The sequence below is a fragment of the Eupeodes corollae genome, chromosome 3 (genome assembly GCF_945859685.1).
Source record: "Eupeodes corollae chromosome 3, idEupCoro1.1, whole genome shotgun sequence".
Taxonomy (NCBI): Eukaryota; Metazoa; Arthropoda; class Insecta; order Diptera; family Syrphidae; genus Eupeodes; species Eupeodes corollae.
Genome location: NC_079149.1, coordinates 77,221,901 through 77,235,341, shown reverse-complemented (window position 1 = coordinate 77,235,341; position 13,441 = coordinate 77,221,901). Strand labels below are relative to the sequence as shown.

Sequence of the window (13,441 nt, the reverse complement as noted above, 5' to 3'; positions counted from 1 at the left end):
CTTGTCGCATCGCTCCGCGCTTAGCAGCATTGTTCCTTTCCACCAGGTTAGGCTTAAGTTTCCTCTTAACATTTGTTGTTGTCAATGGACTATCAGACTGATGGCCTGATGATGTTGCGGTGAATTTGTGTACCGCTGATGGCACCACATTGGCATCACCTGATGAATTGGCAGAGGTATCTTTCGATACCCCTGCTTTCCGCTCCTTCTCCATTTGCTTTTTTTCCCAATCAATAAAATCTACGATTTCCCGATTGTGAAAAAAAGCTTCCAAATTTTTAGTGCACTCCGCACGGGATTCGAACCCACGACCCTTGGAGCTGTTTTCGGACGCCAGCTCCCCTAGGCTACCGATTAGTTGATTAAATTGTGGCTTACTGCCTTGTTAAAAGGAAAACCCTACAAATGCACTTTTTAATTTAAAATTAACTAGCAATCACTTTTAACACTTGGTATCTCTCTGGAAGTCAAAGAACGACTGAGTCCAACGCACTAACCATCATGCCACGGGCACTACATTTTTATTATTATTGAATTATAGTATGGTTATTTATATAGGGCCTTACCAATAATCAAATTTAGTGACGACTTAAATATTTAAGTGGACTCTAAATAATGAACCACACCAATAATAAATTTAATAGTCAGCTTAACGCTAAACGTCACTCTAAATTTTAGGGTGCAGAAACGCGTGTTTAACTTCGTGATTAAGTGTAAACTTCATGTTTGTGCTATAATTCTTACAATTATTAGCAAAAGAATGTTTCTTTTATTTGTTGCAAATTTATTTTTGGCCGTGACCGTGAGCTCATAAAAATTAACAAAACTAAAAACAGGTAATTAAAATAAATATTAAATTAAATAAATAAATAGATTAATTTCTTTTTATTTAAATATAAGTAAATTGGGGAACAGCCCCCACAGAACCTTTTGAGATCGACATTGTAATGCAATGTTGTCAGTTAGATAATGCGGAATTTGATAGCGATGCAATTCACTCAAATGTAAATTTATTTTTCTATTCAAAATTAATTTATGTTGACCTAAATCATCTTTTATATTCCAGCGAAAACATACCACCACCTTAAACACCACCACAAGTTAAAACACCACCCAAATTCAATTAACCCAAAACAAGGTCACCACATATGGGCAAATCACCACCAAAAAGAGCAGCAATAAAAAAAAAAAGCAAGAAAGCCAACAATATTAACAAGAAGATTTAATAAAAACAAGAATTGAACAAGTTCAAATGAAGACAGACAAAAACAAAAATATCCTGATACTTAAGGAACAAGTATTATTAAAAAAATTGGAGGTGCAGGAGAGAAAGCTCGTATTGGTTAATTTAAAAATCCAAAACATGGAGCTAAACAATATTTAGAGTTGATAGTTTTTTTTTAAGCCAATGATTACCAATGACTGAAGTGTAATTTTATTTTTTTGTGATTGTTTACTTTTTGTTTTTTTGTTAAACGTTTATAACTCCTAAAGGGAAATTTAAAAGAGAGAATGTATATGGGCTATATTATATCGCCTCTCTGGTTCGGAGAGTGATGCAAACACTCTAAAAGGTGTCAGCAATATTTTTGAAGCAGGGTACCCACCATCAGCAAGAATAACTCCTTTCAAATCCATGCTTTGTAAGCATGGAGAATCATGTGCAGATCCACAACGTGCCACAACATCAGTTATGCGCTGATTCGCATCACATACAATCTATTTAAAATAAATAAATACTTAAGATTAAAAAAAGCATTTAAAATAAATTATTTTATAATTTATGTAATCTAAGTGGTTCTCAAACTCTTTTTCAAAACGGACAGGGATTAAAACAAAAAAAAAAACTCTTTTTATAAGTATTTCGTTTCGTTTAAATAATTTTCGAAAACACGAAAAAATTACTTTTATGTGGATTTTTTTTAAATACTTCTTAAATTTAAAAATGGTCTAAGAGCATGTAGAAGAGTTAAATTAAAACTTGGAAACCTTTCAATCATCGAAATAGAGTGAGGAGTTTGGAAGTTACAGTGAGGTTTGTCTGGATTTCCAAAATAGTTTCTTCATTAGACGGTTTTAAATGGTCTATAAATAAATAGTCTTAATTTAAGTCCTCTTCGTGGTTCTAAAGTAATTTTTTCGTATTTTCGAAAATTATTTAAACGAAACGAAATACTTTTAGATAGATTTTTTTTAATCCGTGCTATGACTTCATCACCAGCATTTTTGATTTTGATGTGTGTGACGTCAATGGCAACACAGTGTGGAAATCCCGCCATATTAAAAAATGTCCTTTTCACTTGACATAGCTCCCCAGGATCAGAAGGAAACATTATGAACTGGCTCGCCTTGGATGCCAAGGCTCTCACAAACTTTTTAAAACAATTGCTCACTGATTGTTGTGAAATGTTTTATCAGTCCCCTGAAGTAAATAAAATGTATCGTCGGAATTCATAATTAATTTGCACTTTTAATAACTTTATAACTTTTATGCTGACGTTTCATAAATAAAACAAATACGTATCTGTTAGCATCCCGAACGTGGGGAATGTCATTTCGACAGCAGCTGTCTGTTTGGCAACAAATGTAGTAGATAATGTAATAGAGCACAGTTTAGTTAAAGACGTGTTTAATTTATTTATTGGTTAACACATAAATAAACTCATCTCTAAAATTTAATGTGGCGTTTATCTAAACGCTTGTTTAGTCATTATTGGTAAGGCCCATTATGTTTATGTTATTATTGTTTGCTATATTTGTTTCGGCAAGAGTTTAATGACGGATTTGTATTGAAGAGTTAAAACACAATTTTTTTTAATATGGGAGGGGAGGGTCTATCTCCCCCCGTTTAGGTGGGAGGGGCAATTTAAAAAAAATATTATTTAAAATGGAAAAAATAGTTTATAAATAACGGTAATACTTACAATTAACAATGATACATTTTTTAAAATCAAGTCAAAACTATGAGTAGTTTTTGAAAAAAATAATTTTAAACTCAAAATTTGAGCAAAAAAAGTTAAAAAAGGTTTAAAGTGTAGTTTTTAAATACTTCAAAGAAACACTAACGCCATAAAATAAATGTAAACACATCGTCTCCAGAACCTTTCTTTTGCTTAGCCACAAATCATTGAACCATACAGTAAAGAAGCAAACAATAAAACATTAACTATTTGTCGATCAATTCGAACTTACAGGTTTTTTTTAATTTAACCCAATTGCACTTTACAAAATATTTTGTTCTTATAAGGTCAATTAAACCAGTTTGAGTCCTTTACGAAACGTGAGGAGCTGATTATGCTAATATAATAAAATTTACTAAAAAACGAATCAGTAGTGTATTTGACTATTGTTTACACAGAAAAAACTTTGTCTCGTCTTCACATTTAAAGATTTATGTGTTCATATCTGTTCTAACTTAGAATTTACTCATCACATTACTTCAATAGTCAAGAAGGCAAGTTCTATGCTTGGTTGTATAAAACGCTAGGTAAATTAGTTAAATGATACTTATTTCACTCTTTCTTTGTATAATTGTCTTGTTCGTCCTTATCTTGAATATGGACTCCCTATTTCGAAATTCATAAAAAAACGTATTAAATCGATTCAACATAATTTCATTCGCTTTGCCCAAAAGGGTCTTTCATTGGATGATCCTAATGATCTGCCTCCCTTTGATCATCGTAGTCAGCTTTTCAAATGCAATCTCTCCATCGAAGGCGTTTTAATAATGGCTTAATATTTCTTCATCAACTTTTGTACATTTGAATTACTCATCACCTGCGTTCATTTGATTTTATGCATACTGACTTCCATAGAACTAACTATGGGAAGAATGAAGCCTTAAGTGCATTTTATATAACTTCAACTGTTCATCAATAGATTTAAATCTAAATAAGGTAAGATTAAAGTCATTGTTTAGCACCAGTGCTCCACTTTCGTAAACATCCTTATTTTCTTTGTTGGTAATAGTTAAATGTTAATTATGTTTTGTATTTTGTGCTTGCGTTAGGCTATAATTGTACTATTTTTTACTAACAACCGACACATGCCCTTAAGATGAGGCTCTGACCGTAGTTTGACGCTTGTTATATGGACTGTAATAGAGTTAGTAGAAATAGAGTCCAGAGATCTGATAGCGGCCTGGATGTCTGAGGAAATACGGATATCAAATGTTGATATCACGTTTTCTATAAGCCAGGACAAGACGCTATGATTGGGAATGCGGAATGAGAGAATTAATTTTAGTCGTTCAGAGTACACCCCTCTACGAGCCTCTTCTCCTCTTTTTGATCCATCTGTATAAAAGTGGATTGACTCGTCTTCCAGGAATTCCCAATCCTCCCTGAAAGATATGAAAGGTATAGAAATCTGGAAGATTTTAAACTGTAACCTTTTGACTGTTGCCACCCGTGACTGTTGAATCGTTTAAAGCTAACAGATAATTGTGACTGTCCAATAATAGACGAATAATTTTCAATACAATAATATTGAGCTCATAAATTAAAATGTATATCCATTGCATAGCTGTCATATCCGTTTTTTTTATTCCAAGTCTGATTCCTTTTTGTTATACCATGTTTTATTGTGACAGAAGTTTTATGTCAAGTCACACGGGAACGCTGTCGAACATGATGAACAGTATCCTATGTCCGTCTCCTGGCTCTAAACTACCTACCCACCAATTTTCAGCTTAATCGGAACATCCGGTGCTGAGTTATAAAATAATGTAACTAACACGACTTTCTTTTATACATTTAGAAGAAGAAGATATATAATTTTAAAACCTGAATGCCCCTTCGAAGCATGTTGTTTGTTTTGGATTGAGGTAATTCCTTTTCAAAAATACTTGGAAGGCCCTAATATTATCTTACTATACGAAAAAAGTTGAAGTAGCTGTTTTGAGAATTGAGGTATAAGACATAGAAAACAAAATTAAACTGTAATAACCTAAATTTCCTTGCAGCAAAAAGGATAGTTACCAAAATACAATTTCCGTTTGTGTTAGATATTTTGTTTTAACTCCTACCGATCATTGTTTGATAACTTAAGCGGAATTTAATCATAAAACAATATCGCAAATAAACAACTTAAGTCACTTGATTTTGATATAATAAGTGTTATCTGTACTCAGAGCGATACGAAAATGTATCAAAATAGGTACTCAACATTGAAAAACAGTATTTTATTATATCTGAAGTACCTATGTTAGACCTTCAATTGACTAAAATTTATTTTGAATGGAACTTTCCGTAGTATGCGTCAAACATAACGTAGGTACTTGTGAGTTATAATAGGTGTGTACGAGTAAGATGATAAGTTAAGCAATGACATTGGTAAAAAATCTAATAGTTTCTAAATTCTAGTTCAGTAAAATAAAGATCAACTTCTTAATCAAATTACTAGTCCAGTTAAATCTGACATTGCGCCCAGAAACATGACCTATTTCTTCTTAGAATTCCAATTGAGCTGATGATAAAGCCACAACCCCAAACACACACGACTTGACAACTTAAAAAAAAGGAGGCTGTCTATTTGTCTCGCTTAAAAGTTTGTAGGATTTCGTGTTGGGTTAAAAAAGTTGTTAATTAAATTATTCTTACAAATTTTAAAATTAATAATTTAAAATTATTTTTCATATAAAGAAGTAGTTTAGTTTGAAAATGTAGTTAAATAAATTTTTAGTCCAAAAAATTTGTATACCAATTTTAGTAGCATTTCTGAAATTTTTACAAATTAGATGAAAGAAATTAATTTGAGAGATATCAAGAACCGAACATCGATTTTTACCAAATGTGCGTACTATTTTTTGTAGATATTATTTTTTTATGAAAATAAAGACTTTTGGATTTTTATAAAAAACTACTGTATATCAAAAAAAGTATTTTCTGTGAAATAAAATGAGTTTGAAGATAATAATTTTAATTTTTAAAAGCTTATAGCCAATATCTAAAAGTTTTGAAAACATATTTGAGTCGAAAATCTATTTTTACCAACTTTTATTAATTTGTTTTGTTTAGGTTTGTATTTTTTGTAAAAAAGCTGTCAATTCGATTTTTGGCAAAATTTTTCAGAATGTTGAAAACATGATCTTAATGTTTTGAAAAGATTTTTGAGTCGAAATTCAATGTTTACCAACTTTGAGTAATGTTTTTTTTTAGGTTATTATTTTTTATTAAAAAAAAATGTCAATCCGATTTTTTTCAAATTTTGATGATGTTTAAAAATTTATTTTTCGCTGCACAAAATTGTTTTGGTGATAAAATCATTTTGTATTCTCAAAATTTTCGAGGTGACAGATTTTTTTTAGTTTTTCAGTTTATAAAAACCGTTAATTGATTTTTTTTTTCAAAAAATATACTTGTTTGGTATCACGTTACAATATATTATATAAAATTTAATTCAAGTCTCTAGCGTTTTTGGTTCGTAAGATATTTAGGGTTAACCAAAATGTTCATCTATTTTTTAAACTGCTATGGTAAAAAAACCGCCCAGGCAATTTCCTTGAGAGCCCTTTCTGCATCTTTCTGCCTTTTTATCTGTATATATAAATTCATTTTAAGTCGATATCTCTTCTGGTTCTTGAGCTATGGACAACTAAAAAACGTCAGGAACGTACAGACGTATGAATGAACGTACACACGCACGCACAGACAGTTTTCTAAAAATCTTTTATTTCGACTCTAGGTACCTTGAAACGTCGAGAAATGTCAAAATTTTCAATTTGACAAATCGGACCCATTACAATAACTTCCTATGGGAAGTTTAAAAGATATAAGTAAACTTAGTATAGTTGGTTCGTATATTTAACATTGCCTCTGGCCTTTAAATATTGAAGTGTAAGTAAGGAGATATTTTCAAAGTTTTGATCTCTTTTACCTCCTCCAGTTATTTGAGCTTTTTCTTGGTGATCTTTCTTCCATACTACAATGTAGATGTTTTCTTCATTCATTCAACATCCAACCTCAAAACAAGAAAGAATTAATCAAGAGAAATATAAGTCAAAATTAATACAGAAAGGTCTTCATTTTCATTTGCTTTATTTAAAATAATTTTAATTAAATGTTTGTGTACAAACAAATTGTTATTTGAGCAATAAATCTGTAGGGTGCAACTACTAGGGGGCACATTTTTTAAAAGATCGAAACCGCATAGGAGCGCTTTCAACCAATTATTTTAAGGAATAAATCAATGTTGCACTTTGCGTGACGTTTCATTCAGTCTTGATTTAAAACTCAAACGCCTCCAAGGGAAATTAACTTTCAAACTTTATGAACTAATCAGGCTCTGAATACACCTAAGCATAATAAATAACTATAAATAGATAAATTATAATTTTCATCTAAAAAATTTTTTCAACATCATATTGTTATTCCTATTTTATTGTAAACTATTTTTTTTGCTTTGAAATTGTTCTCCTCAAGACAACTGCTTCAAACGGCATCATATAAATTTTGTTTAAGTTGGCCATGTCCCTGGTTTAAAAAGAGTTTTAATCACTAACCAAACTTTCAATAATACAAGAAAAAGCATACCCAACACGATGAGGTGAATATTTTGTCACCAATATGTATTCCATTGAACATTCACTTTCTTCCACAGAATTACATAAAGGTCCAATGACCTCAAGTTCATTGCCCAGATTAGCAAGAATGCGATACTCCTCATTTGAATTAGATCTAATTAAAAAAAAAAGAAAATCTTAAGACTTAATGCTTTAATATTTTTCAAAAATCTAACCTTATTATCTGGAATACTTGATCATTAACAGCACCATAATTCCAAGCTCCATCATTTTTGAATGCTCTAAATGCAGCTGTTTGCTTAAGATTTTGCATTTCCTTAAATATATTTAAGGAACTCCTTACTACTCCTCTTTGAACCTTAACATTAAGTGTTGTATAATCTCCAGAAACTGGTAACCAAGTTTCGTTAGTAACAGAAAATCCAGCAGACACTTTATCATTCCATTGGAAAGGAGTTCGTTCTGAATCACGGAAGTCACATGTTATGTTTGTACATTCAGTGGGAACATTATCCAAGCCTATTTCTTCACCCTTCAGAAAAAGTGTGTTTAAATCAATATGTTAGTAAATATTTCAAACAAATTCAAATGCTTTATTAGCAAAATACAAAATCTTAAAAAAATTTCTTTAATTTAATATAAAAATTAAATAGAAATAGTAAGGCATGTTTTAATAAACTTACATAATATGTGACAGTTGTTCCAGGCAATCCAGCGAGTATTATATTAAACAGATCTTTCTTTTCTTTTCCCAAACGGTCACCAACTCTCGGGTTATCGTGATTACCTAGCTATTTTCTATTATTAAGGAATACATTTTCAATGTATGTTTACTTACTACCCAATTAGCTGACTTGTGTTTTATCCACATTACCTCCATCCATTCATTTATCGATACTTCTAAATCTCTGGCACTAGATGATTCACTCAAGGACATAAGGTTAAAATTGAAAGGTAAATGTACAGCAGGATGCGTCTCATTGCCGAAATATTGGTCAATAACATTGATTGGAGAGTAAGCTTCCGCAAGTAAGACTCTATTATTTATCACTATTCGGTAGCACAAATAATTTCTTAAACTATGTATTATCTTGATTTTTACCTCTTTTCACCTCCGTTTTCTCTTTCATATTCCTCCAAAAAAGTTCGCCATTCCATTAACAGTTCAGCATTTTCTTGTTGATCTCTCGTATATATATGACTTAAGTATTTATTGCTTTCTGGATCGGTTGTTTGCCCGCTAACAGGTTCATCGGGGTAAGACCCATCTTCGTTGATCTTTTCAAAGAAAAACGGGACCGCATCAATGCGGAATCCATCGACACCTCGGTCTAACCAATATTTCAAGACATCTAACATTGTTTTGTGTACTTTTTCGTTTCTGAAATTAAGGTCAGGTTGCTTGTTTTGAAATTGGTGCAAATAAAATTGTTGACGTTTTTCATTCCAAGACCAAGCTTTACCTCCAAACTCACTTAACTAATTTAAAAGAAAAGTCATTGAAATAACAATAATAAAATAATATTACGTAAGTATTGTTTTAATGATATTCACCCAATTCGATGGAGGAAGTTTTTTTCCTGGATTTTTGGGATCATCTTTACCGCTGTCCCATACGTAGAAATCGTCGTAACCATCTTCACGATTTATTGACTTTTCAAACCACTCACATTCGTCACTCGAATGATTTGGTACAAAATCTAAAATAATCTTCAATCCGATTTTCTTCGCTTTCACCACAAGCTCATCAAAATCCTCCAAACTGCCAAAAAGTGGATCAATATTGTAAAAATCCGAAATGTCGTATCCAAAATCAGACATTGGAGACTTGAATATAGGTGACAACCATGCACCAGTCATTCCAATTTCTTTTAGAAACTCCAAGTTTTCAGTTATGCCTTAGGTATGGGGAATTCTTGATTGCTGAATTAAAATAATCCAATTGGTCAAATATCATACCTTTTAAGTCACCAACCCCGTCACCATCACTATCTTTCCAAGATCTCGGATAAATTTGGTAGAGAGATCCATCCTCCCACCAATCAATTGTTTGTGTTGAAGCTGGGAGACTGTTTACCAAGAAAATCAGAACAAAAAATAGCACAAATCTCTTTTCCATTTTTTTCTAGAACCGAGTAGCTTCATAGACCTTTTTTTACTAAAACTAAGGAAAAAATTATACCTCCTTCTAACTTAAAAAAAAATATTTATAAATGTTCACACTGGAAATATACTATAGTTGCATTAAATTAAAAGATTAAATCTTAAATTAAATTGTAAACAACAACGATTATAAGAAAGCTTACTATTTAATATATCTAAAAGATTGTTATTAATAAACAAACTAAACGAAAATACCAAACTTCGATCAGGCTTTACATTTAATTGATTAAAGTTTTATAGATAAGTAAATATACGTACTTAAAATGCTTTTAATTTGTCATATCATTTAAAATCAGATCTAATTTTTGTCTACCATTTAAGCACATTTTGAACTTAAAATTATCTGTAAATTTTATTTTAAAAAATCAGCTATATAATTATCACTTTTTTAAAACTATTTTGGCTGATGACATGAAGATCTGTAATATAATCAATTTAAACATTATCGTATTCTGTCTGATATTTATAGTTCTACATATTTGTGATGGGAAAATATGTTTTCCTTAACCCTTCGAGATGGCAGCCCAAAACTATCATTAAAAAAATAAATTGTAAGTGTGCAGATCATTTTAATTCCCAGAAACTGTTACGTCTTCACTTATAGGGATTTTGGTATTCGTTTCTTTTCCAACTCTTATGATGGTTTTATAAGATGTTGGATGAATGTAAACGGTGATTTTTTAAGAGCTTGAAAACTTTAAAAAAAAAAAAAAAACGCATAAAATTTGCAAAATCTCATCGATTCTTTATTTGAAACGTTAGATTGGTCCATGACATTTACTTTTTTAAGATAATTTCATTTAAATGTTGACCGCGGCTGCGTCTTAGGTGGTCCATTCGGAAAGTCCAATTTTGGGTAACTTTTTCGAGCATTTCGGCCAGAATAGCCCGAATTTCTTCGGAAATGTTGTCTTCCAAAGCTGGAATAGTTGCTGGCTTATTTCTGTAGACTTTTGCATTTTTCGGGATGCATGGGCAGTTCTTGAACGGCTTCTGGTTGCTTTTCACTCCAAATGCGGGCGGCAATTTTGCTTATTTACGTAGCCATTCAACCAGAAATGAGCCTCATCGCTGAACAAAATTTGTCGATAAAAAAGCGGATTTTCCGCCAACTTTTCTAGGGCCCATTCACTGAAAATTCGACGTTGTGGCAGATCGTTCGGCTTCAGTTCTTGCACGAGCTGTATTTTATACGGTTTTACACCAAGATCTTTGCGTAAAATCTTCCATGTGGTCGAATAACACAAACCCAATTCAGCAACACTCTCAGAAACAGACGCAATATTCTCTTCTGTACGCACTGTACGCATTTGTGTGGTTGGTTTAATGTCCAATAAAGTAAACTGAGTGCGAAACTTGGTCACAATCGCATTAATTGTTTGCTCACTTGGTCGATTATGTAGACCATAAATCGGACGTAAAGCGCGAAACACATTTCGAACCGAACACTGATTTTGGTAATAAAATTCAATGATTTGCAAGCGTTGCTCGTTAGTAAGTCTATTTATGATAAAATGTCAAAGCATACTGAGCATCTTTCTCTTTGACACCATGTCTGAAGTCCCGCGTGATCTGTCAAATACTAATGCATGAAAATCCTAACCTCAAAAAATCACATTAATTGCGATGTTACGAGTAGTCCTCATTTTGAAATTTATAAAAATAGTATTAAATTAATTCAACAAAAATTCATTCGCTTTACCCTTTAAGGTCGTCTTTCGAAGAATTCTTATGTTCTGCCTCCCTACTAACATTGTATGCAGTTTTATCAAATGCAGTCTTTCAACCAAAAGTGTGTTAAAAAAGACTTAAAATTTCCTTAATCAATTCAATAGCTAATGGTACTAATTATTAATTATCTTCATTTTTTTATTATTTTAATGCGTCCATTTGAATTTTGCATGTTGGCTTCCATAGAACAGCCCCATAGCACTTCGGCCATTGACTAAATTTTAATAAAGGGGGATTAAAACCAATAATTAAACCAGTAATCCACCATCGTTAACGTATTTTATGTTTGGTCTGAAGTAATATATGATATTTGTTTTGTTTTCTTAATTAAAGTTGAAACATGTACAGTTTTATATCAACTTTTATTGTTTAGATTTTGTGCAGGTCTTAGGCTATAATCATGTATTGTATATTATTGTGTACACTAACAACTAACTTGGGATGAGAATGAGATCGTATGTAGATTGAAGCTTGTGTAGTTTTGTATATATAGGGTCGCCATCTTAGGTTTTTTTTCAACTAGTATTTATTTCGTGAATGGTAACACTTAGCTCATGTCTGATTTGACAGATAATTAGTTTTATCCTTTCGCTGGACGAATATGGTTCTGTATATGCTTGAAAAACGGTGGGAACAACGCCCATGTCGATTTTGTCAAAAAAATATCTTTTGAGATGAATCTCATTTTGATCTCGGCGGGTATGTAAACAAGCAAAATTATCGCATTTGGGGCACAGAAAACCCGCACGCATACATTGAAAAGCCGATACACCCAGAACGAGTCAGTGTTTGGTGCAGATTTGGATCCAGAGACATAATTGGGTCATTTTCCTTCGAAAATGAACAAGAAGTGTCCGTTACAATCAATGACGATCGTTATCGGGCCTATTGAGAATTTTTGTACACAAAAATTGGAGATTTCAACAGGACGGTGGCGCTAGGTGAAACACAGCCGAAGCTACACTCGATGTTTTTATAGTAGTTAAACAAAAATGGTGGTTTTCAATATTATGGAACATGTTAGCCCTGTTTTTTAAATTGAAATTATTTTGGAAATTAAATGGGATTATATCAAATTCATTATAATATTCTAAACAAGCATTTAAGAATCTTTTAACAATGATTAAAATCTTCTTTGAAGAGTTTTCAAAATCTTAAAAAAATTTCGTTATTCTATAAACGTTCAACTTTGATAAAGGGAGAAGAAAGGAAAAACTGTTGAATATTATATTGAAAAATACCAAAAACACTTTTTTTTATACATTTTATTTACCTACTACATAAAAACTTAAGGATTTTTTACTTCCCTTATCATTTTAAAATGAAGTGCGAGCAGAATAGGTAAAAATTTAACAGATGAATATTATAATCCGGAGTGTTTTAAAAAATGCTGTATACTTGACAATACGTCCCACAGTGTGAGAATTCGTTCATTTAGAGGCATTTAATTGAAAAAGTGAGTAGCACACATTAATGCATGGCATTATGGTTAGTGTTGGACTGTCATGCCAAAAGGTCTTGGGTTCAATCCCTGCGTAATCCCAAGAGTAATTCTTGTCATGAAAAGTGCTTTCTCATATAAGCTGTTCCGATTCGGATTAAAAATGTAGGTCCCTTCTATCCCTGACAACCATACTCACACACAGGAGTGGTTGAGAGTTGTAAGTCACTAGGCCTAGTTCTCAACGGACTGTTGCGTCACCTAATTTATTTATTATTTAAATGAATTCCGAAACAGGGTTTACTTGCAGCCTAAACTTTCTCATAAGCGATTAAGAAAGAATTTTTGTGTAGGAGGCATGTAAAATAAATAAAATTGGTCGGTGCAGTCGGTGATAGTTTCAGTGTCAATTATTGGCTTGTGAAAGTAGACTTATATTTTTTTCTTAGAGGTGCCGTGTATGTTTTTTACAAAAAGTTTTGATTGGAGTTATTAAATCAGACATGAGGGTCATAGGGTATTTACTTTTTTTTGATGGTTGGGAAAACTGGAGTATTTTTATTAAATTTGTACATTTATAAGAG

The 13,441-nt window shown here is 31.8% G+C and overlaps 1 protein-coding gene across 1 annotated transcript; it reads right to left on the bottom strand.

Moving 5' to 3' along the window:
• Positions 1–7,361: 7,361 nt before the first annotated feature.
• Positions 7,362–9,693, bottom strand: LOC129951170 (maltase A2-like). The gene is made up of 8 exons (XM_056063197.1): positions 9,482–9,693; positions 9,077–9,420; positions 8,625–9,001; positions 8,361–8,559; positions 8,206–8,313; positions 7,738–8,054; positions 7,533–7,676; positions 7,362–7,472 (listed from the first exon to the last, which is right to left on the bottom strand). The coding sequence occupies exons 1-8, from the start codon at positions 9,639–9,641 to the stop codon at positions 7,388–7,390; spliced, it is 1,734 nt and encodes a 577-aa protein (XP_055919172.1). The 5' UTR covers positions 9,642–9,693; the 3' UTR covers positions 7,362–7,387.
• Between the last annotated feature and the right edge of the window lie 3,748 nt (positions 9,694–13,441).